Genomic DNA, 26,210 nt, shown 5'->3' with positions numbered 1-26,210 from the left:
GTATCAGGAAGTTGAATTGGCAGTGAAGAAAGAAGGAGGAAGTCGAAATCCATCATTGTCTATAACCAAAACCCATAAACCCATACCATCTACTAACTATCAAAACCATCCAACACCACCTGTCATCTTCATTTCATCCATTAACACATTCACCACTACCATGACCTCCTTTCGAAAACATCTCAAAAATTCCTTGGACTACCCAAGATCGAATCTCTATCATCGGCCATTAAATCGACTCGATTTTCTGATATGTGCTCCTTCTCATGAATACCTCATTCCTAATTGTTAGGATCGACAAGAAAGTTGTCGGACCTGAATCTAACCCCTCTCTTTTCTCCATTTATCTCTCTCTCTCTCTCTCATTTTATACTTTTTTTCTTTGTTGCAAGTTTAATCTTTGGCTCTCTATGATTTTTTGGGGCTTATTAATTGTTGTTTACTTGGATTCTTGATTGATTTGAATGTGAGTTTATTTGGCGAGGAGATGAAATTGTTCATGAATGAGGTCGTGGTAGTGGTGAATGTGTTAGTGGATGAAATGAAGATAATGGGTGGTGGTGGAGGGTTTTGATAGTTAGTAGATGGTATGGGTTTATGGGTTTTGGTTATAGGCAATAATGACTTTTGACATCCTCTTCCTTTTTTCACTGCCAATTCGACTTCGTGATACGTTAAAAGAAATGAAGAAGGTAGGAAAACAGAGCAAGAAGCAGAAGAGAATGGAAAAAAGGAAAGTTAAAATATCATAAAAGAAAAAAATTAAATTGCTCAAAACGAAAAAATATGAGGACCAATTGTATAATTTAACCTAAAATTTTTGTTTGAAATGAAGATTTAACGTGCCACGTCAGCTTACCGTTACACCGTTAACGATAATTAACGGCTTAGTAACTAAAATGTTACAACATGATAACGTAAGTGGCTAAAATGTAACATTTTAAACATCAGTGATTAAAATATAATTTAAGATAAACAAAAGCGACCATGGGTGTAGTTTACCTATCAACTTATGGTTGAACCCTTTAAGTGAAATATGTTTTAAAACTTAAACCCAATTTTCCTAAAGTCAAGACCAATTTAGTTTGAAGCCTCATTTTTAGAATCAGTCTCGGCCTATTTGAAATGATGTTTGAGGTTGCTTAGGGCTCGGTTTTAGCCCAATTGCAAAATTCTCACTACAGGCCCACTCTTTTTATTGTAATTTTTACCAGGCTTCAATTTGATCTCCGGCCCTATGGAAGCCATTTTTTTGAAGAGTCAATTTATTTTAAAATTTCATTAGCTCGAGAGCCCACTTTTTTCTTCAGTTTCAAGCCCCAATTTCCATATGTCCGCTAAGTGTAAACACACAAAAACAAGTAAATTCTTCAGCCATGTGCACTACAATGGGTATTGGTGCAATACAAGGATTAACAGAGGAGAAAAACAATATTTTAAAACACATTACGTATTTAATACTTGTATTTTAATTTGATCAATTTTAATTTTTGTATTATTTTAATTTTGAAAATTTTGTCCTGATCAAGTAGTAACTGTTAAATTTGTTCAGTTAAATTCTACTATCTACTATTAATTCTTTATTATAGGTAAAGTTAAAAATTTAGTTTATATTGTCTAATTGAATAATTCTTAGTCTTTATATTTTTAGATTTCAACTGTCATTAAAGTAAAAAGATTAAAAATGATTAAATTAAAGTACAAAAGCTATATCTACTATATATATAAAGTGTAATAGCATAATTTGACTAAAAATGGATCAAAAGATATGAAAATACCAGCTTAAAAGCAATGATTGATAGCAATTCTGATTAACGAACCGATACATAATTTTTAAGATTGAAAATATAATAAAATAAAACATATGAATGATGGACATTGTTTATACCAATACAAGAGACCAAAACAACATAGACATTTGACGCTAGAGGATGATCTACTCGAAGCAGTACCAAATTTTAACTCTTTTAACTACGTTTTAGTTTCTAAATTAGAATTAAAATGATAAATTTTGTAAATATTAAAGGTTAAAATTAGTTGAAATTTATAGATTTAGGATCAAATTGATTAAATATGTAAACATTGGAGATATAAATTTGTTATTAGGCCAACAAAACAAATCTTAGGTTAGACTTTTGTTAGATAATTAATCGAAGAGTGACTCAAATAATTAATTTCAAAAATTAAGTAATTAAATTGAAAAATTAATAATTGAATGACCAAAATAGAACCAAGTGTATAGTTGGACTACTATTCTTATAACTTATCCAAAAATTATAAAAACATAAAAATTCATGAAAAGCTCTAAGAATAAAAATCCAAAAAAAAAGAAAACTAAAATAAATCTAAAAATACCTAGAATTTTTATTTTAGATATTTATTTGTCAAAATTTATTATGCACCTAAAATAGAAAAATAAAATAAAAAAACCCTTAATAATTTTTAATTTATTGGATGTCTATACAAAAGTTAACAACGTCAACAAAGTAACTAAAACAATACTAATTTGATTAATAGTGGCCAAGTTCAAATACCAATTAGGAAGAAATCTTTGAGTTCCAGTTATGGTTGTTTGAACTAGATCGGTTGAATTGAAAACTGACTGGGAAAAGTATTAGACTAATTGATATGTAAATTGATAAAAAGATTAAACTAGAATAAAATATGGATTGAAGTGATAGTTGAATCGATTGTTTATTTTAAAAATTTATTTAATCGAATAATCATCCAATTATAAATGATAAGGTTGGAGATATTATGAGCAGTAATATGTATATATTGGGTTGATAATAGGATGTGAGTTATGAAATCCGTTCTATCCAAATAATTTCTGTTTAAAAGAAAATTCGAATTTTAGTGTGTGAGATTTTAAAAGAAGTGATTGTAATGTTAACGTCAACAAACATTCCGTGCATTCCGCGGTGAAACATCCTGAAATTAGAAATTGAAAGGCTATATAAATCACAGACACCCCCACCCTTAATCATTGTGCAGTGCGGTGCTTCTCTATTGTTAAATACAATAAACCTTAGAGAAAAACTGCATTTCTCCATCCCCAATCTTTTTCCTTTTCAATAAACCCCAACAAACCAAAATGGCCCGCCAAATTGTTGTTCTTGCTTTGGCCATCATGGCCCTTTTTGCCTTGGTTTCCACCGCTGCGGCGGCCCCCGCCCCCGCACCCGGTGGCAGCCCTTCAGGTTCACCTGGAGATGCTAGCTCCCCTCTTCCTCAGGCAAGCGCTCCTAGTCCTAGCAGTGGTGCCGCACTTGAGGTCTCGGCTATTGCCGCAGGAGCAGCCGCCGTTGCTAGCTACTTTATGTTCTAAATACAATTTATCTCAAGGGTGTCTAGCAGCGGCTTTTCTAGGTTTGATATCATCACGAAAGCTGCCTTATTAATTATTTTGTAATTTGCTAATTTGTTTTATGAATAAAGAATTGGAACGGATGGATGCATCTTTAAAATGAACCTCATATCATGCTCTAATTTTCCCCATTACCATATATAAAATAATTCAGTTGGATGTTGGCTGAGCATTTGACACAGAAAAGAAATTTATGTACATAATTGATCAAATGCGAGAGTTAAACGCGTTTTTATTTGAGTATTAATTCGTGTCAGCCACATTCATCGGAGTTAATCGCTATTAAACTCCAAAGTTGAAATCGGAGTTCAAAGCAGAGCTAATCATTTTTTTAATTAATTGGAGTTAATCGCACTTAATCGGGAGTATTTTTATTTGAGTACTAATTAGTATCAGCCACATCAATATGGGTTTATCACTATTAATTTAAACGCCAATGTTATTCGTGCCCAAAAGTTAATCGTTTTTATTCGTGTAACCCAAAAGTTAATCGGAAATTCAAAGTTAATTAGAGTTCAAAGCAGAGTTAATCAACTTTCACTAAAATAAATTAGAAAACAACAAAGGAGGGAGACCATATTATATCCAAACCAACATGCTTACCTCGTATACCTAGTCTTAAATGTTTCACCTCTACTTGAAGAATAATATGAGATAATCCAACATTTCCACAAACTCATGAGTAGGCTTGTACAATAAAGACACACTTGCTAAGCGATGAAGTGCTTTATTAATCTCCTTTTTTGTCAAAAAAGTAAAAAAATAGTGAATGACGATTGAATATGCAAGCAGTCTTGAACCAACAAACCAAATCCGGATATATCAGTAGGCTTCTCCCTTAGAGCATTGATCACAAGCAAGAAATCTGACTCTACAAGCAAAGTATCCAAATTCTGTCAACAGAGCTATTGTAAAGCCTCTTGAATAGCTTACATTTAAGCTAAACAAGAGTCCCAAACAGCAACTACATAACCCGATAAGCCATAAACCATCGACCTATTACAAGATGGCCAACCATGCAGCAGCTCGTGGTGAAGTGTGAGCTGTCTCTACAAGTGGTGAAGTGCGAGTTGTCTCCACAAGTGTCAAAGTGCAAGATGCTCTGTGAAGTGTCAAAGTATGAAATGCTTCGCAAAGTGTTGAAGTGCGACCTAGCACTGCGAAATGGAAAGATGCCAGCTGACTCTGCGAAATGGTGAACTACGAGTTGTATGCAAGCAAGAAATGCATGCAAGCTGCGAGCTGTGAACTGTATGCAAGAAAACAATGCATGCGAGCTGCGAACTACGAGATGATGCCTTTGATGCATGTTGTTTTTGGTCCCGTTTGTTTAGTTTCTTTGTTATGTTTTGTAGTTGAAAATGAATTTAGTTGTTAAGTTATTTGATGTGTTTAGATGTTGATTGACATGATCAGTTTGTGTGCAAGTTAAGTTTTGCTTGTTTCCAAGTCATTAGTAGGAGTAGTTGTGTATTTGGTACACTTTTTTTTTTTACTTAAGTGTATTGTTTTCAAGTTGAATGGACAAGCAAATTGTTTCATGCTTCCTTGCTGCACGCTTTTGCTTATTTGTTCTCTGTTTCTATTTGAAAAACACCAACAATTGGTATCAAGAGCCAGCCATCCTTGAGGGCCATTACCTCTATTTGTATTTTTCCTTATCGAGAAAAAATAAGTATGTGTCACACCTATCCCCCTAGGGACCCGAATTTAAAGAAGAATCTAGGAGTCAATTGGATGAAAAAGGGAATTTGAGAACTCAAATAAGATATTTAGAAAACTTGGATGGTTGGTTGGAGGATGATTAAATTTTAATCCTGGTCTAGTTAGATTGGAATCAGCTAGTTCCATAGTGGGGGACATAATAATTAGGATTGAGTGGCGGCAATGGTCTGTGGAAACTGTGCCAATGGTATATATATAAAGGAGTGCGTAGGAACAGAATGTCTCTCAATTCTGCTCCCCAAAATTTTCTCTCTAAGCATCATCTTCTTTAGTTTCCCTGAAGAAGAAGAGGATGCAACTGAAGAATGTTCTGCATGCTACAGTTATCGTGCGGATTTGACTTTAAAAGTAGGAAGATTGGGGACTAGTAAGTTTCGTTATCCCTATGAACTTGTGGATTGAAGAAAAAGTAGAGTAAGGATCCTCTAATTTTCGGTATAATTATAAATTTTGGGTTTTGAAGCTTGATTATCTTTAAGATTAACTGATAAAGGGTTGTTATGCTTAGCTATTAAGACAAAGAAGGCTTGGCATTCGGGCAAGCTAAGTTGTTAAGAGTAAAGAAGCAATGTGAGTTTCTGTACTTCATTTTTGAAACGATGAATGATTTCTGTTGATTATGTATAGTATGAGCCAATAGAATTTACATGTTGTATGAGTGTCCCCCCAATGGTAGTTCTATGTGCATAAAATAGTCAGGGTTACGTGTTCTAATAAATAGTGCATTTAATACTAGTAAGTAAGTGAGATGCATGTATCGTATGAACTAAACTGGGGGAAATATCGACGAGTTAGATGGAGTTAGGATTGGGTGGAGGGGTGGAATCATTAGATACCGCATTATGGTATTGCGGAGTACAAACCATGATAGGAGAAGCTCCGGGCCTTACGGAGGGAACACTTTGGTGTTCGAGCATCAACGCATAGGATGGTGAAATGGAGGAGTGGATGGAATGAAATGGGAATAGTAAAGATCATGGCTAGGCCATGGGATCGATCGAAGGCTATACACCTAAAAATGAGCAAGAAAATAGCTAAAAGATTCTATGACATCATGATATAAATGAGTAAGACCATAGTTGAAAGACACTATGACATCATGGTAAACAAGATCAAGACTATAGCTGAAAGACGTTATGGCATCCTTCGATAGTCCATCGGGATGGTAAACACGGGGTTGTATTGTGTAAGGCTATAGCTGAAAGATGCTATGGCATCAGGTGATGATCTGATGATAACATGAGTAAGACCCTGGCTTAAAGACGCTATGACATCATAGACAGCCAGCTGGGACATTAATCACAGGATAGTTCGCTGGGATCTTAAATACGAGGACTGTGAGGTGTGAGATCATAGTTTGACTATAGCGACCAAAGAGTGCCAAGATGTTAACATGGGGCATTCAGTGTAAGACCATGGCTTGAGTACGACGTCATACGGAGTCTTCCGGGACAATACTCTCAGGGCAATTTGCCAAGGTCATTAGCTTGTGAAATAAGAATGGGATTTAAGAGTATATATGGTGTATATTCTTGGCTCGGTGAGGAGGTTGACAAGGATTTCCAAATGGGATGAATCCTAAGGCAGAACTGAATAAGAGGATGTACTTGTCCAAGGACTAGAAAGTCAAAGGTCCGTGGGTGTACGAGAAATTAATGGTGGTTAAGTCTATCTAGGTTATATAGGGTTAAGTTGCCCGAGTTGGCAGTAGAAAGAGCCCATCAAGGACTATCCCAGGATGAGCATTTTATTAGGAAATAGGGAGAAAAAGAAATTTAAACTCGAAGAAATAAAAGTTAGACAACCAACGACCGACTTTGGGTTTCCCATTCAAGGTTAGGAGGGAAAGAACTTTGGTTGAGGTATATTCAGGCTCATACTCTTAGAGGACCTCCATTTTGAAGAAAACTGGTGAGTACTACAAATAGAGTAGAAGTTAGTCAGTTGTGGGCTGAAGGAAAAAAAAAAGAAGGGCAAAGGCTTTATGGAAATAATCTATTAAATGCCAAGGTTGAACAAGAAATGAAAAATTTCCTTTAAACCCTCAATCTCTTAACTTTGATTTTTGATATATAACAGTTATATAGAATCTCATTAAGTTCAATTAAGCTTATAAATGATATGCTTAATTGTAGGATACATTTGTTATCAGAAATTGAGCAGAAGACTAACCCATACTTTGCCAACTTGAAAGAAAGAATGAGGAAAATCATAACATGCATATAGAGGGGTGCTCCCAGAGGTTGTGCCTCGGGATTTTAGCTAAATCACAAATTTTTTTAGATTTACAGTCAAAATTGTAAATGAGATTGTTAAGTAGAAATTTTAAATGATGTATGTATTGATATCAATTGTTGTGTTTAGTTAATTTGTTGGAAAGCGAATTTTAAATAGTGTTAGTTAGTTATCCAGGATTTGTATCATTCGGAACCCGGACTCAGTGAGCAGTTCGAGAATCGGGTGTTATATTCTACCTTTGTTTTCTTATTGTTTTGTTGTTCGAATGTCTTTAGCAAGTTTTTCACCACCAACACTTCCTATCTTTGCTGGAGAGAACTACTATATTTGGGAGTTAAGATGAAGACTTACCTTCAAGCCTATGACTTGTGGGAAGTGGTGAATGTTGACATAGAGCTACCACCATTGAGAGCAAATCCAACCATTGCTCAGATGCGACAATACAATGAAGAGTGTGTTAAGAAGAATAAAGTAATGTCATGCCTAGAAAATGGTGTATTAGATGTGATCTTCACCAGAATCATGACATGAGACTCCCAAACAAGCTTGGGATAAGCTGAAGGAGGAGTTCTAGGGCTTAGAAAAGACAAGGCAGCAAAAACTCATCAACTTGAGACAAGATCTTGAGAACTTGAAGATGTAGGAGACTGAAACTGTCAAGCAACATTCAAGGAAAATTATGGTTGTTGTGAACAACATAACGCTTATTAGAGATCAATTCAATGATAATAGGATTGTGGAGAAGGTTATAACCACTCTCCGTGAGAGATATGAGTTTAAGATTTCCTCTTTGGAAAACTCAAGAGATCTGTCAACAAATTTTTTGTTTAAGTTGATAAATGCTCTCTATACTCAAGAGCGAAGAAGAGTAAGCAGACAAGAGGAGCGTTCCAAGCTAGAAGCAAAGAAGGCTTGAGCTCCTCAAGCAACAGAGGAAAGAAGAGTTGGACTGAAAGTAAAGAAAAGCAAATGAGAGATAGTTGAAAGAAGAAGTATCCACCTTATTCTCATTGCAAGAAGAACACACACTTGGTAAAATATTATTGGTTCAAGCAAGATATCCAATGTAGATCTTGTGAGCAATTTTGTCACATAGAAAGGGTGTACAAAAATAAGGGGCAACAACAAGAGTAGCAAATTGTATAAGCTCTAGATATTGAAGGAAACCAAACTCAGGAGAAGTTGATGTTCATTGCCTCCTGTTTTGCAACCAATATCAACATCAAAAAGCACTGGTTCATTTATTGTGGCTGCACAAACCACATGAACTGAGATGAGAGCATCTTCAAAGAGATTAATAGAAGCTGCACATTAAGGGTCAGGATTAGAAATGGTCAGTTTATTCAGGCTAAGGGAAAAGGTGATGTGATAATTAAAACCTCTTTAGTTTTGCTAAGTTAGTTGAGAAAAACTATATTTTGGTTTTCAAAGATTGTGGCTGTAAAATAATCAACTCAATATGACAAGAAGTAGTATAAGTTGCTATGAATGATAGGAGCTTTGTCTTGGTTTGGAACATTGAAGCATCAAGTGCCTAGACTAGTTCAATGGATGAGTTTCATCTTTGGCACAAAAGGCTAGGATATGTGGACTATAGGTCCTTCAGTTAGTTATGCAAATCAGATTTGGTTAAAAATATGACCAAAATTGAATACCAAGGTGACATTTGTGAAAAAGAAAGAATCCACCACCAACTTACTAACATTGACACTCCACAACATAATGGAGCTTGTGAAAGGAAGAATAAGACAATGATGGGCCTGGCAAGATGTTTGCTGGTTGAAGGTAAATTGCCAAATATTTTTTTGGGTTGAGGTTGTAAATACCTCAATGTATTTGCTGAACAGATTGCCAACCAAGGTTGTGAAGAGGAAGAATCCATTTGAAGCTTGGTTTGAATACAAACCTCTTAAAACTATTAGTTTCGAGAAGTTAATGAATGATATTGGTGTTTGTAGCATGAAAACCAAGGAGGAGTGTTACAAGTTAGCCAACCATGCAGTAGCTCGAACACAAGTGGTGAACTGCTAGCTCTCTCCACATGCACAACCAGTTTATTTTAAGTCGAGAAATTAAGAAAATTTGAAGGGTTAAATTAAAAGAAGCCATAAGTTGACGACCTTTACTAAAAAATCAGGAAAATTTAGTGATGGAACTAAACATGGTTAAGACCCAATTTTCATTTGGTTGGATTAAAACCAGTTGGTTCCTTAGTGTAAGGTAAAATAATTACCAACGAATGGTTTCTATAGGGTTGATAACAAAGCATGAAGAGATATAAATAGTTGGGAGATGACTTTTTGAGAGACTTCTTTTCAATTATATTTCATTCTCTCCTCTTCTTCATCTTCCTTGGTTGCTCTGAAGAAGAGATAACTATGAGAGCTTTGCATGGGGTGATGATCAGGAGGTTTAAGTTAGAAAGGTGGAGAATCTAGTAAACCGGTAAGGTTCTTGGTCCTTCTGTATATGTTAAATTGAGAGAATAAAGGTAAGGATTTCTAGGAATCTCTGTAGGGATTCTGCATGTTTCTTGAAAATTGAGTTTTAAGTTGAGAATATTGAGTTTAACTCATAATTTTAGGCTGTCATGCTTAGTTTCCAAGAGAGTGGGGACTTTGGCATTCAGAAAAGCCAAGCGGAGGAGGTAAAGAAGTGTCAGGTGAGTTTCTATACTCCATCTCTGGAATGATATGTGGTTGGTATGATTCTACAATGATGTATGAATTTTGTTAATTTTGAATGCAAAACATACATAAGATTGTTTGATATATGGTATCCGCCATATAGTCCAATATGCATGAGATAGTTAGAAAACCATGTTTAGAAGGAGAGCATACTCTATGCTTGTATGTAAGTGAAATGCATGTATTACATGATGATAATAGTGGGGTACGATGAGAAAATTATTGATAAGATAGGTGAAGTTAAAAATTGGGAATGACAATTTCTGTTAGATACCGCCATATAGTATTGTTGTGTGCAAATTGTGATGTACGAAGCTTTGGAACTTGCGGAAGGGACACTACGATTTTCGAGTACCAAGGTTAGGAATGGAGAGAAGGAGGAATAGGGAAATACAGAATTGCTGAATGCAAATCGTGATGTGTGAAGCTCTAGGCTTTACAGTGGGGACACTTAGGTGTTTGAGCATCAATGTGGATATGAGATGGGTCAATATTGATGAATATTTGGTTCCATTGAGCTACACCACAACGGAGATCAACAAATCCTAGGGGGAAAAACTACGACGATGGTAAGGTCTTATGAGGTGACACCTTAAAGGAGGTTTAATGTGTAAGATCATAGCTCAACTATGACAACCAATGTAGTTCGCCAGGATAGTAAAGTCTAGAGAGCCCGTCGGAACAATAAACATGAGAGAGTCCACCAGGACGTTAAACATGGGTTGAATGGGTGTAAGACCATAGCTTGACTATGGCAACCAATAGAGTCCACCGGGATATTAAACGCGATATAGTCCGCTGAGACATTAAACATGGGGTAGACTACTAGGACGGTAATTATGGAAAATCACGTATATAGAAAAATGATTAGAATAATAAAGTAAATGTTGGGAAACGGAACAGTTTGCCAAAACAAGTCAAAGTAGTAGAAACGGAACAGTTTGCCAAAATAGTAACCATTGAAGCTGGTAGAGCATAAAGGTAGTAACCTAACATGAACCAGATATGGGAAACGATGTGCCAGTAATGCCTTGTAAGGATCCGCCATTAAGAGCTGCTAAAGTGCTCAAAGAGGCTCTATATGTTAAAAGAAAGCCTCAAAAGGTTATTGGGAAACTTGCCCTCAATATAAGGCTCGTTGAAGCCAAAGTTATGCAGGGAGGATTGATTGTCAATACCCCAGATAAACAAATCGGTAAGGAGGAGTTAGAACCCCTTTGACGAAAAGAGGTATTAGAAAGGATAAACCGAGTGATAGATATGTCTGTTAAGACTATTCCTCTTTAAGGGGGAAACCATTGAGAAAGTACCAACCAAAGGGCTAGTTCCGTAGGGAACCATCACATGAAGAAATAGAAAGCTCGAAAGGTCAACCGGATAACAACGAGCCAAATACTATTTACCAAAGTGGTCCACAATAGACGGACACACTCCTTAAGAGTAAGGTATTGCTGTTAGGGTAGTTCACAAGGGAGTAACCCAAACAACATTGCAATCCGAATGTAGGGTTAAAAAAGATCTATTCTACCAAAGTGGCGTAGGTTAGTAAGTTCTATAGGTTTGAAGTAAGAAAACAGAGTCTGCCAAGGACTAATCGGGATTAGTATGATTGCCAAGAAACATAACGAAAGGGTTATTAGGGTGGTAGGAAGGACGACTACCCTACAAGTCCAGGGTTGAAAAGAGAATTTGTAATGGCAACTGACCTCCTTATTATGTGACTAAAGATTTAAAACTATGGGTAGAAAGAAAGTATGTAAGGAAGGGACAGGGTCCGCGGCTATGGCGAGACTCTTGAGAACTACAAAATTTGGTGAATGGTTATATAGTCAGCCAACGGATGATCGGTTAGCAACCTAGCCGCCAATAAATAAGTTTGAAAAATAAATAAGAGACCGCCATGTTAGGTTGAGAGAAATTTTCCCAAGATGATATTAACATAACCAAGTGACATAGATCAAGTATGTATGTGTATCATGGAAATTACATGCAATGTGAACCAAACATTTCTATTTCCAGTTGGTCCTCCTTAACCTTAGTGAGATAAAATTTTACTAAAATCAGAGTAAGAATAAACTAAATAAACTTTATTTTTGCAGAAAATATCATTAATATTGTAATTTAAATAATTGAAAAATGTGTCTATAATAGAAAAACATTTAAAATCACAAATTCCCACTAAAATTGAATATTCTAGAATGACATTACACCTATATGAGTAGTGTGCTCTTATAAGACATTGGGTGTAGTCCCTTAGTAAGCGATTCTGCAATCATGGAGTTTGTCTCAATATGCTTTATAGGCACCGAACCACTCTGAAATTTTACTTTAACAACAAGAAACTTAAATTCTATGTGCTTTCACTTTGATGTGCTCTTGCTGTTATTGGAATATAGGACTATCAATTATTATCACAATTTGCACCTTAGTGACAAAATTTTACATTAATATTCCATCAAAATCAGAGTTTGTATAGCTGATGATCTCTAACTTATCAGACCTCTGATATGTGAGCATGTAGTCTTTTGTTCTCTAAAGATACCTCATAACCCTATTGCCTTCTACCCAATGGTCCATATAAAATTGCTTAAAAATCTGCCTAATATCCCAACAATGTACACAATATCCAGACGCGTACATACTTGAGCATGCATTAGACTCCCAATAGCTGATGCATAGGGAATTTTTTTATTTTATGAATTTCAAGGTTACTTTTAGGGTATTGAGTAAGATTAAATTTGTCTCCTTTAGCAACAGGGGTGTCACCTGGTCTACAACCTTGTATGCCAAACCTTTTGATTATTTTTTAAAATTTGCAAACCATATTCTTTGGGTCTCCTGACCCAAAATTTTCTAGTTGTACCATATAAATTGTTTCTTCAATATTGCCATTGAAGAATGCAATCTTAACATCCATCTAATTTAACTCAAGATCAAGATGAGCAGCAAGCACCATGGTTGTCCTGAAATAGTTTTTCCATGAAACTGGAGAGAAAGTCTCTGTAAAATCAATGTCTTTTTTTCTGAGTATATCCTTTAACTACAAGATGCATGTTATACCTCTCCACATACTATTTGCATCCCTCTCAGTTTTAAATATTCATTTACAACCAGTTGGTTTTGCACCTTCAAGTAATAGAACAAGTTCCCAAACTTTATTATTTTGCATAGACTTATACTCTTTTTGTATGACATCAATCCAATTTTGAGAACTAGAACTTTTCATGCTCTGACGAAAGTTGATTGGATCATCTTCCATCATTCCATTATCATCTTTATGTTCTTGGAGAAACTTTCAAACTTATCATGTTTCAACCTTTATTCCTCTTGCACACAATGAGAAATGAACTCATTTAGAGTCCATTTCTCCTTTTGAAAGTTGTAACTAATTTTAAATTGGTTAAGCTGTGCAGGAAACGATACCAAAACCACAAGAACAAGCAATTCCTCAAAAAGCTTGATCTTAAGTGTCTCAAGTCTTGAAGCAACATGAAACATCTCCATAATGTACTTTCTCACGTTTCGTTGACCTTTATACTTCACTGACATCAAAGAAGTCAAAACTAATGTCATCTTAACCTTATCGTTTTTGAAAAAAAGTTTCTCAATTTTGTAAAGGAAACCCTTTCCCTGAGTAATCTCTTCAGATTCTATACCCCTAAAGGCTTTTGGAATACTGTGTTCATGATCATTAGACTCATTCTTTTTGAATGATTCCACCTCTCAAAATTCCTTTTAGCATCAGGGGTGCTTGCCACAATGGAGTGTAGGTTGTTCTTCCCTTAGTGCAAGGTCTATGTCCATACATCAAAACCCTATATGTAAATGCCTTTGCCATTCCTTGAAATTTGTCTCATTAAGCATGAGTACAGAATTTATATTAGTAGATATTGTGGCAGCAAAAGATGAGCTAGTGAATATATAACAAAATAGATAAAAACAAGCTCACATGAATATTTATAAGTAAACAATAAATTCAAGATAGTGGCTAATCCTATCTCAAGATACCATACACAACTTTAATATCAAGTCTTTGGACAATGATATTAATAGTAAGTGTCACTCTTGTTGTAGTAACCAAACATTAACAATAAATGATGTCAAATATTAACTACAATTCTAACATATGTGAAATTCAATTGAAAATTAGCAAAATCGATGAGAATTTAAATCACCAAAATTGAAAATTGAAAACCAAATGCTAAAATTTTAACATAAATCTCAAAGATTTAATATGTGTATGATCAAAACATCAAATCAAAATATCAAATCTATAAAATTTGAAAAACGAATAAACCCAAAAATAATAGAGAATCAATTCATCCTCAATGATTCAACATGACGAGGCTTTGATACCACTTCTCATAGAACCGTAAAATTACAAAACATAATAAATCAGGATCTTTTATGTAAAATCATCAAGAAAAAAACTAAATCTGAAAGCATACCTGAATTCATTGATTTCTTGAAATCTTCGATCTTGTGGTTTTGATCTCCCAAATTAGCACACAACCAATTTAGAGAATGTGACTCTCTTTTCTAAAGATGGAATATTAGAGAAGTTATGTATGTGCAATTTTGGGGACCATAACCCTAATATATAACTTTTGCACACCAACCCTAATTTCTAATTAGCTCATCATCAATTAAAAATTAGTTACTAGAGTATCTACACATATTTGACCCATACTGTAACCCCTCAAACCGGGTCTAGAATTTACCACCCAATATAAGTGATTACATGGTCCCTAGATATGGCGAAAACATTAGTTAAAGTGAATTTGTTCATCTTTGAAAACATGTGTTGTTATTTCTCTTAAAAAATGATAAGTTTAATTTCAAAAACTTTGATAGAAATTTTGTCATTATTTGGAAAACAACTTAGTGATCTTTAAATTCAAATTTGATAAAACGAGTTTGCAAAAATAGTATAATCCGTGCAAAAAGTTCAATTTATTCAATCCATAAGTATAATCCATGCATAATGACCAATGTTAAAAATCTTATGTCACAATACCATAATTTAACATAAAAAGTCTCAAATAGCAATAAAGTCCATAAACATCCAAAGCATAAATAAAAGTCCATATGTTTATTTAAAAACATTTTCAAGAGCATCATCGATGATCGCATCTGGGTCCTAACCAAAAGGATTATATGAAACACATAAGTAAAGTGGGTGAGCTTTAAAGGGCCTAATGTGAGATCAATACAAATATATATTTACATAAATATCAAAATATAAGTCTCAACATATCGATCATCATAACTTTCATAAAATTTAACACTGTTACTTATGCATGAACTTATCAATTCATATTTTAAAAACAATGCACATTTTATAAAATTTTCTACCAATATTTGCTACACACCAATATTGATTTCCCCAAAACTTGTCCATTCGAAACACCATTTGTGGACAAGCCACCACTAATTTGTAGATAAATTGCCATTGATAACACTTAGTGGACACGCCACCACATATGCATATATATATTGCCACGAAAACACTTTGTGGACAGGCCACCACTAATTTGCAGATAAACTGCTACGTACTTGCACCTTTCACAAAACCCACACCAAGCATGTGATATGGAAATTTTACTTTTTAATACATATGGATCACTTTTACACTTAGACATGTGAACATGCTCACATAATCACATATCATTTAATAATAACTTTTAAACACTTTCCTTTCATTTAACATGCTTTTCACATTAGATTATAGATCTCAATATTAATATACACATATATAGATATCACATATTTAAATTATCAAACGTATCACAAAAAGCCATGCATCACATATCACAAGGATGAGATCTACACATACATATTAGTCAAAGTTATAATCACATCATATATCATGTGTTTCATAGAATTACTCGGTTAGAGTCGCTTACTTGGGTTCCTTGATGAATTTTTCAACTCCTCTTTGAATATTTAGTGTACTCAGGATTAATTATAATTAATTTATTAATATAACAAAAGCAAACACATCGCACACAACTAATAGTATTGAACTTACACCTTTTTCGTAGATCGAATATGCCACAATCCCCTAGTAGTGATTTGGCTTGGATCTAAACCCGAAAAATGTATCTAAATACACAACTAATCTTTATTGCTTAGGATCCGCTGTGAGTGTTATACCTAATAGACATCAATCATTTAAATCCCACCGATAAACTTACTCTTGATCTAACACTCGAATCTAATGCCTTTGTTCCCAACGTTAATGATTTCTCGGGTCGTTGTCGTTTGGTCCTTCAAAGAAAATAGGGACAATGGTGTTAACACATGAAGGAAATATATATAAACTTAGTACCATTCAGTTTAAGAGAAAAATAGAGAGAAGGGAATGATGCCAAAACTACTCGTGTACTTACTCTACTTGATTAACACGACGGGATCAGTGATTCAACTTGGTGAAGGAACAGAGAAGTTTAGTAATCTACAAGAATCATTTGATCGGTGAGTCTAAAATAAAAACTAAGGAATTCAAGTAGGAGAGTGGAGTAGGTTTGGTCACTAGAGGGGACTGTAGAGATCTAAAAGAAACTAAGATGAAAACTCAACTACCAGTGGAGACGGAGGCAGCAACGGTGGTTCAACGATCAGATGAGCGATGGTTTGACATAGGGTGTAGGAAAAATAAATAATAATAAAGGTTTGGCATAAGAAGTGATGGGAAAATGAGATGAAAGGAGGAGGGAGATGGGGGAGAAAAGAGAACGAAAAGGAAGAAGATGAGATACGGTGGCTAAAAGGTACGGTGTTTGGTTGTGATAAAGTCGATCATGGTGGAGGAAGGAAGAAAAAATAAAAAAGAAAAAAGGGGATGTGTAGAAAAGGGTAAAAAATGGACGAAAAAAGAGAGCATATGGAAGAGAGGGAGGAGGGGACGACAAGGAGAGGTAGAGAGTGAGGGGAATGGGTGGTCAACCTAGTATTGGTTCAATGAACCACTTCTATGGCAATGAGGAGAAGAAATGGCAAGAGAGGGAGACATAGAGTGAAAATGGGATCATGTTACCTCAACTTATGGTAAGTTTGACTCCTAAAGAGGGAAAGGAATCCTCTTAAACAAGGTAACTATGGGGTGGACGACAAGCTCATTATGCATTTGGGAAATGTTTTTTAAAAAATTAAAGAAAAAAGGATGTGAACAAAGGGATTTGAACTTAGGACCACTAGGATAGCTAAGGAGCATTAAACCACTAGACCACTTCACTTCTTTTTATTTTTTTTTATTTTTACGCTACTAAAGTAAAAATATGGCATGTGACAACTCTACCCTTCTTAAAAACAAATTTAGTCCACAAAATTTACCCGATGGGAAAAGGTGAGGATATTGTTGTCGCATCAAATATTCTGGCTTCCTAGTGGCCTCATTAGAACCGTTATTCCTCTATAAAACTTCTATTACTTGAATCTGTTTCCTCTGTAAAACTTTGACCTCGCGATCAAGAATCTCTACTGGTTCCTCATCAAATGAAAAATCTTAATGAAACTCAATCTTCTCAACTAGAACTATATGAGAAGGGTCAGATCAGAATCATCCCAATATGGACACTTAAAAAATGCCATGAATACGATCCAACTCTAGAGGTAAGTCTTGCTGATATGCCATTGGTCCAACTCTTTTAACGATGTGATAGGACCCAATGAACCTCAGACTGAACTTTCTCTTGTGACCAAACCGCAACACTTTCTTACAAGGCGAAACCTTAAGAAAGACTCGATTACCAACACTTAACTCTATATCCTTCCTCTTTAAGTAAGAATAAGACTTTTATCGATCCAATGTCGCTCTTAAATGATCTCAGATAATCTTCATAGTATTCTCCGTCTCTTGCACTAAATCTGATCCTAGCGCTTTCTTCTCCCCCAATTCAGTCCAACATAGAGGTGTCCTACACTTGCATCCATAAAGAGCTTCATAAAGAGCCATCTGAATGCTCAACTGGAAGTTATTATTATACGTGAATTCAACAAGCAGTAGATGTTCCTCTCAACTACCTTGAAAATCAATCACATAACCTCTCAACATATCCTAGAGAATTTGGATAACCCTCTCAGACTGCCCATCAAACTGTGGATGAAAGTTGTATTGAAGTTCAACCTTGTACCAAGAGCCTCATGTAGTTTCTTCCAAAATCAAGACGTGAAACGAGGATCCCGATCAGAAGTGATAGAAACTGGTACCCCATGAAGTCTCACAATCTTAGAGATATACAATTTCACTAACCTTGGTAGAGAGTAGTCGATACGCACTAGCAAAAAATGGGCAGACTTAGTCACTCGATTAACAATCACTCAGAGGGAATCTTTCCTAAAAGGCGTCAATGGTAGCCCACTAACAAAGTCCATAGTGACATGCTTTCATTTCCACTGAAGAACCTGAATAGGCTAGAGCAAACCAAAAGGAAATTGCTACTTGGCCTTGACTTGTTGGCACGTTAAGCATCTTACCACAAAATTAGTCACATTACGCTTAAGTCCCAGTCACCAATACTGCTCACAGAGATCCCGATACATCTTACTTCTTCCGGGATGCATAACATAAGGACTGCTATACGCTTCTCGCAGAATGAACTGCTTCAACTCTAAAATTTAAGGCATACAATATCTCCCACGATAGCACAAAACTCCCTTAGGATTAAATGCAAAATCTAAATTCTTACCCTCATTGATAAGTTTCACATGAGATGCTAAAATAGTATCCGATAACTATTTCAACTTGATCTCCTCCAACAGAGTAGTCGCACTTGTAACTTCGCAAGTAAGCCTCCATCCTCAAACAAACTCAGTTTAGCAAACATTGCTTTTAAATATTTTATTACTTTTCTACTCAATGCATTGGCCACGAAATTAGCTTGACCCGAATGATATTCAATAGTGCAATTGTAGTCCTTAAGTAGTTCTATCCAACACCTCTATATCAAGTTTAACTCCTTCTAGGTGAGGAGATACTTAAAACTATTATGACCTATGTAGATGACACATTTCTCCCCATAAAGATAGTGTCTCTAGATCTTAAGAGCGAAAACTACTGCAGTCAATTCAAGTTCATGTGTTAGATAGTTATACTCACGCGATTTGAGCTGCCTTAAAGTATAAGCCACTATTTTTACGTCCTGCATCAACACACATCCAAGACCTATTTGAAAAGCGTCACTATAAATCAGATAATCCTTACCGGACTCTGGTTGAATCAATACAAGTTCCTGTGTTAATACTGCCTTGAGTTTCTCAAAATTAGCATGCTGTTCATCAGTCCATTTAAATGGCGCACTCTTTCTCAATAGCTTCATCATCGGTGCTGAAAATCCCTCAACAAACCTCTGATAATATCCAGTAAGTCCAAGAAACCTTCGAATCTTGCTAACATATTTAGGCAGCTTCCAATCCAGAATAGCCTCGATCTTCTTGGAGTCTATACAGATACCTTCAACATATACCACATGTCCCAAAAACTTCACTTCTTGGAGCCAAAACTCAAACTTAGCTTCGCGTATAACTTTTTCACACGTAATGTTTGAAGGACTAATGTCACATCCCGAAAATTGGGTCAGTAAAAATTTGGTTAATGAACTGAGAGTGGTCACAACCGAATTTTTTTAGATAATATTTTGCTCATTTGATAATAAATAAATATCAATTATAGTGATTGAGTAGTGGTGGAGCTGTCCTTGATGATCTGAGTTCGATTCCATTCACTCTCGTTAATTTCTATTTGGTGAAAATTTGTTTCAAACCCTTAACAAATGTCATCCCATATTTTTATTTTTATTTGCGCAAGTTTGAAATCAATGAAGTGAGTAGTCTAGTGGTTTTATAACTCTTCAGCTATCCTAGTGGTCCAAGGTTCAAATCCTAATGTTCACACTCTTCTATTTAATTTTTTTACAATTTCTCCATGTGATTTAAGTGCTTGTCGTCCTCCCCTTTTTAACCATAAATAGGAGGATTCTTTTCTTCCAATATAGGTCAAACTTACCTTAAGTTGAGGGTGCATGATCCCCCTTTTTACTTGATGTCCCCCTCTATTTCCATAATCTTACCTCTTACCTTGTTGCATGATACATTGAACCTGGCCATGGTTGACCAAGCCCTCCTCCCATACATTGCCATTCATACCCCCTCTCCCTCTAACTTTCTTTCATTTTTCCTTTTCTTTTCTCACCATTTTCTCTAATTTTTGCAAAAAACCATCGCCATCCACCTAATATTTTTCTTCCTCCACCGTGATCCAAACTTTATTCCACCAATCACCACCTCTTGTGGCTGCAACTTTTCCACTATTTCATCTTCCTCTTCCCATTGCCATCGTGAGCGCTACAATGCCGATGCTGTGTGCACCGTGGTAGATGCCGTGCGCCACTGCAAGTCCTCCTCCTCCTTTATTTTTTATTTAATTTTCTTTCTCCTACTCCTTTCTTTCCTCTTTTTACCCGAACCTTATAACTCCTCTATCGCGAGATCACCGCCGAGCCATCACCGTCACTACCGTCGGACCACCACCACTGCCACCACCGGTGGTAAAAAAATCTTCCTTTTCTTTTTTTTCTCTCCTTGTGTCGATTCTCACTTTGTTTTAATCAAAATTATTCTTTCATTGTAATGATCCTTTCTAGATTGCTCGATTTTCTAACATCGTTCTTTTTGATTCATTGATCGATTTGAATTGATCAAGTGTAAGTAAAGATTATTTTGGGTCGTAAAAACCCTTATCCTAGTGATTCTTTAATATGGTTGAATGGTATAGTGTCAGGAATGTAACACCCCTAACCCGTATCCACCGTTAAAATAGGGTTACTGAGCATTACCAGGGATTACATTTTAGAACTATCAAAATTTTAAAACATTTAATTCATATCATCAATCACGGTAAAACCAATCAATAGCATACATATTGTCCCTTATACGAGCCCTCGAGGCCCTAAAAACACATTAGAAACAAATCGAGACTAAATCAGAAACACATAGAAATTTCAGGGAAAAGATGAAAATTTACAAACTGCAAGGGTCACACAGCCAAGTGACACGCTTGTGTCTTAGGCCGTGTAGGCATTCGAAATAGGGACACACGGCCGTATCCCATCCCGTGTTCGTATAACTCACTAACTTGGGTCACACGGCCAAACTACACGCCCGTGTGCCAGGCCATGTACCCTTCGAAATAACCTTACACGCCCATGTGCTAGGCCGTGTAAAACTTGACTTGCAACCCTTTCAAAACTACAGGAGACACACGACCGTGCTGCCTGGCTGCGTGTCACACACGGCTGAGACACATGCCCGTGTGAACGAAAGTAGGCTATTTTACAAGCCATTTTTCTCACCTTTTTCAACATGTACCTATAATACCTTTTGCACATATACATAAGCCCTCAAAAGGCACCAAAATCATGCATAATGAAGCCAAACACATATGGTATAATAACATCCAACTAATATGCCCAAAGGCACCTCAAATGACAACATTAAAAGATGTATAACCATGGACTCAATTTGGCCAAAATACTTGATTAAATTCTAACTAAGTTTGCATCATTATATAACATGTAAATCACTTACCCATAACATACCATTTGGTACCAACTGTACCACATAATCATTAGCATCAAGATACATCTATGCTTACTATGGCAAAACACCAATTCACAAAAAGTTATATGTCATATCTAATATGCACATTCAACTACTTTTCTATCTACCGATATAATCTCCGATGAGCTTCTAATATATCAACCATAACAAGTCATATATCAACCATTACAAGGCTACTTATATACACCTTATAATATATACCATTTTACCAACACAAGGCCAAAATGCAAACTAACTAAATAGTCATTTCCACTACCAAAACACATAGGCTAACATTAGCCAAAATACCTATACATTCTATTATAACCTTAACCAAGATATCAAAATCTACCGATATAATCGCTGGATAGTGTGATAAATCTCCGACGAGCTTCTAACCCGATCGAGATTTCGATAGTCTAAAAAGTGAAGAAAAAATAACTACGTAAGCAATGAATGCTTAGTAAGCTCGTATAAACTTTAATCAGATCAATTCATTTTCAATATGAAATTTATACATATCAAGAATAATCATATACAAATACCACACGATTCACGAAACCAAATTCAACAACTCACAAAATGAGTAAATCCATAGTATCACTTATACATATTATCTCTAGCATAGTAGATTTTAAACAACTTTAAACTCTTCCAAATTTCTTTATTTTCATTTGCATTTCACTACTTTCCACACCCGTTCCATATGCATAACATACAAGACATAGCATATCATTCAACCATATCCACATGCTAGTGCATTTAAACATAGTTTTTTTTCAAAGTAATCACATAATTAAGCCATTTCATAAGAATTTGCATAATTTAAACATTCCTACTTTTTCATGAGTACAAGCATATTTCCATTTGAACTCTTACCATTCCAATGCAACTTATAAGTAAACAGAATATCATTCAACCAATAGCTTGGCACTTGCCTAAGCATCAAACAACAACACATGTTAGCATACTTGAACACATTTCATTTAAATTCAACTTTGATAACCTTATTTTCTCAACATGTGACACGTGAGTTTATTACTCGTCTCAACTTACATAATTACCATGTATTAACACATCAAATATATTTATACGTGTACATGTCATGATACATATCATTATCTTACCGTTTCATCATATACATATATAATTTCTTTAATATATCGATGTATAAACCATTTCCATGTAATTCACGTAAATACCTGTTCTAGTTCATATCAAACCCATATATCCTCGTAACAGAACTGTACCCGTTGAACCACTTAGAATATCGTTAGATACGCGGGTAGTACACACGAGGTGTACTGAACTGTAATCCGTCAAATCCTGTACATGTATGCTCATACGAGCTATAAATGGTAAGCTCTTCTGAGCTGAATAACGGTAAGCTCCTCTGAGCTGAATAACGGTAAGCTCATACGAGCTGAGTATCGGTAAGCTCATAAGAGCTGGAATCGGTAACCCTAATGACATGTCATTTGTATCCTAGAAATTCCTAAGGTTCAAAAGCGACTCGATTGTCGTCGTACGTCGTTGAATTTTCCTCGTTTCATTATAAGCTAATTATATAATAACATATATATTGTTTTGGTTTCAATAAAATTCATATAATTACATTCAATTAAATCAACAATATGCATAGTATAGTTCATACGAACTTACCTGGCTAAATTGCAGAAATACCAAAGTACAGGGGCATTTTGGTAATTTTCTATTTTCCTCGATTTTCCACCCGGTCTTGATCTAAATTAATAATTTCATTCAATATATTAATTTAGACAATAAAAAAATTTCATTTAATATAATTTGGTAATTTTGAAATTCTTAAAAATTACCCCTAAAGTTGTACTTTTATTCAATTTAGTCCCTGAGCCCAAAACATGCAAATTAACCATTTTTACCCAGAATTGAGCTTAGCCAAATGTTAATGGTATCCAAAACAACCCATTTATGCAACAATTTTACACTAAACCCTTGTAATTTTATTAATTTAACAAATATATCCCTAATCGAAAAATTTCATCACAATCACTTAACAAAATACTTTTAAATATAAATCAACATTCCAAATTCATCATCTAACATAAAAAATCACAAGGTTAATCAATGGAAACCTTCAAAATCTTTAACAGTTTCAAAATCGAAGGTACAGACTAGCTGGACCTAGTTGCAACAATCTTAAAAACATAAAAATTACAAGAAACTGATAGTTTAGGGGCTTACATGCAAGGAATTTTTCTAGCTAAAATTTATAGCTTCCATGGCTTCTTTTATTTGCAAAAATTGATTGAGAAAGAAAATAAAAAGATGATAGCTTGGTTTCTTTTATTTATTTTATCTTTAATTACCTATTTACAAAATTACCCTTACCTAACTTTAAAAATTACACTAATGGAAGCCATGCACATCCACTATCACCTTTAATAGTCTATTTACCATATAAGGACTTCCACTTTAAAGGTCTATAGCTATTTAATACCTTTAGCTTATAGAATACAACTTTTGCACTTTACGCGATTTAGCCCTTTTTGCTTAATTAACTATCGAAACGATAAAATTTTCCAACAAAAAATTAATACGACCTTAATTACACTCTTTAAATATTTATAAAAATATTTACAGATCGGTTTATAGAAACGAGATCTCGATACCTCATTTTCTAAAATCACTTGAACTTAATAAATCATTTATAAAACGAAAATCACTATATCAAAAACATTTTGAAAAATCACAATTAACTCGTAAATACTAAATATAATATTTACAAACTTACTTATTGAATTTGGTGGCCTCGAAACCACTGTTTCTGACATCACTGAAAAACAGGCTGTTACAATGAATCATAGTGGTATTTTGTTATTGTTATTTATTTATGAACTATATTACTAATAGTCCTTTGTATCGCTTTGAAGGACCGAACAATAATCGTAGGGGAGACCCCTAACTTCTCAAAGGAAATCCTCCTTTTGAGAGCCTTAGATCGTGGGGTAAGTGATGTTAAAACTATTCGTGATAGATCTCTTAAGTGACAACATTTTCAAAGATCCACACTAATTCATGTTACTTATGTGATAGATCGTCATGCGAGATAGATCGAGTGAAACCATAAATAAGGGGTTGAGGCAATTCAGATCTACAATCTAAGGTGTGGATTGATACTTTTTGTTTGTGTGACATCGGTATTTTATTATTAATAAATTAATTATATTAAAATATATGAATATACTAAATATTTATGAAGAGTTGTATAACTTATCGAGATGGATACTAAGTAAGTGTTCTAACCTAGTGGATCTATGATTTACATTACAAGTGATATGCTTATGATTGTGGTTATGATATTTGTGTAGATCTTATGCTCATGATATGTAATGTATGACTCGTGTGTTATATGTGATGATTTAAAAATGTGTGATTTACATCTATATATGTATGACAAATCAATATCTATGATCTATTGTGAAAAGCATGTTAAACATGTTAAAATTGATTATTATGTGATAAGTGATTTTGAGGGCATGTTTACATGCATAAGTGTATAAGTGATCTATATGTGTTATAAGTGAAAATCGTCATATCACATGCATGGGGAGGGATTTTGTGAAAGGCGGAAACAGTGGCAGTATATTTGCAATTCAGTGGTAGTTTGTCCATATCAGTGTTATCAATGACAATTTATCTTCAAATCAGTGGTGGCTTGTCCACAAATAGTATTTTGGATGCACGAGTTCTGGGGAACTCAATATTGGTGTGTAGCAGAGACGGATAGGATATTTTTTAAAATGTTAATCATTTTTAAAGTATGCATCGACATGTTCATGCCTAAGTATCAGTATTAGAACTTGTGATTATCATGATGATTGATATGATGAGACTGCTATTTTGATATGTATGTGATTATATTTGTGTTGATCTTACACTGGGCTTTTAAAGCTCACCCCTTTTTAATTCTGACTTTTTGGATAATAATCGAGGTTAGGATGGGCTCGGTTTATAGAGGTGCTCTCAGTCATTTTCAGAAAAATATATTATTTTGGTATTCGATATTTTGGGGATGTGTTTTTATTACTGTGGACTTTTGCTTGGGATTTTCTTTTGGACTTTGGACTATTTTGATTTTAGATTTTTCTACATGATTTAGGTTTTAAAATAATCGTTTAAAAGATTGCAAAATTGACAATTTATGATGGATTTTTCATAACTAAGTCAACTAAGGCCCAACAAGGGTGTTTTCAAAATTCAATACTTTGTTCTCGAAACTCAACACTATTTTCTCACAAAATTGATATTTTATGAAATATATATTAAATCTACGTTTGGAAAATGAAAAAGAAGTTTTACATATGTAAATTATCCATTGCGATGTTTTAATTGAAGTATGATGCTATCTGAAAAAAAATCAAAACTTGAGTTTTCTAAAATAAACAATTGCAAACAAAATTCGGTTTTCTCAACAAGGACATTTTAGCAACAATGATTTTTAAGATAAAATAGCTAAATGATTTTTTGCGCTATCAATATGGCCAATGTGATCTTCGAGATTCGGTCATAACCTCTAGGCTAGGTTTAGGGGGTTATAACTAACCTTAAGCGTT

General features: G+C 34.7%; 1 protein-coding gene across 1 annotated transcript; it reads left to right on the top strand.

Annotated features, from left to right (window-relative positions):
• The first annotated feature begins 2,991 nt into the window (after positions 1 to 2,991).
• On the top strand, positions 2,992 to 3,471 carry LOC105787309 (uncharacterized). Its single transcript, XM_012613684.2, has one exon. The coding sequence runs from the start codon at positions 3,095 to 3,097 to the stop codon at positions 3,326 to 3,328; it is 234 nt and encodes a 77-aa protein (XP_012469138.1). The 5' UTR covers positions 2,992 to 3,094; the 3' UTR covers positions 3,329 to 3,471.
• The last annotated feature ends 22,739 nt before the right edge of the window (positions 3,472 to 26,210 follow it).

The sequence above is a fragment of the Gossypium raimondii genome, chromosome 1 (assembly GCF_025698545.1).
Source record: "Gossypium raimondii isolate GPD5lz chromosome 1, ASM2569854v1, whole genome shotgun sequence".
Lineage (NCBI taxonomy): Eukaryota > Viridiplantae > Streptophyta > Magnoliopsida > Malvales > Malvaceae > Gossypium > Gossypium raimondii.
This window is presented reverse-complemented; position numbering and strand designations above follow the sequence as displayed.

Excerpts from the sequence above, each read along its gene's own strand:
- LOC105787309 (XM_012613684.2), top strand. The coding sequence starts at position 3,095 with ATGGCCCGCCAAATTGTTGTTCTTGCTTTGGCCATCATGGCCCTTTTT.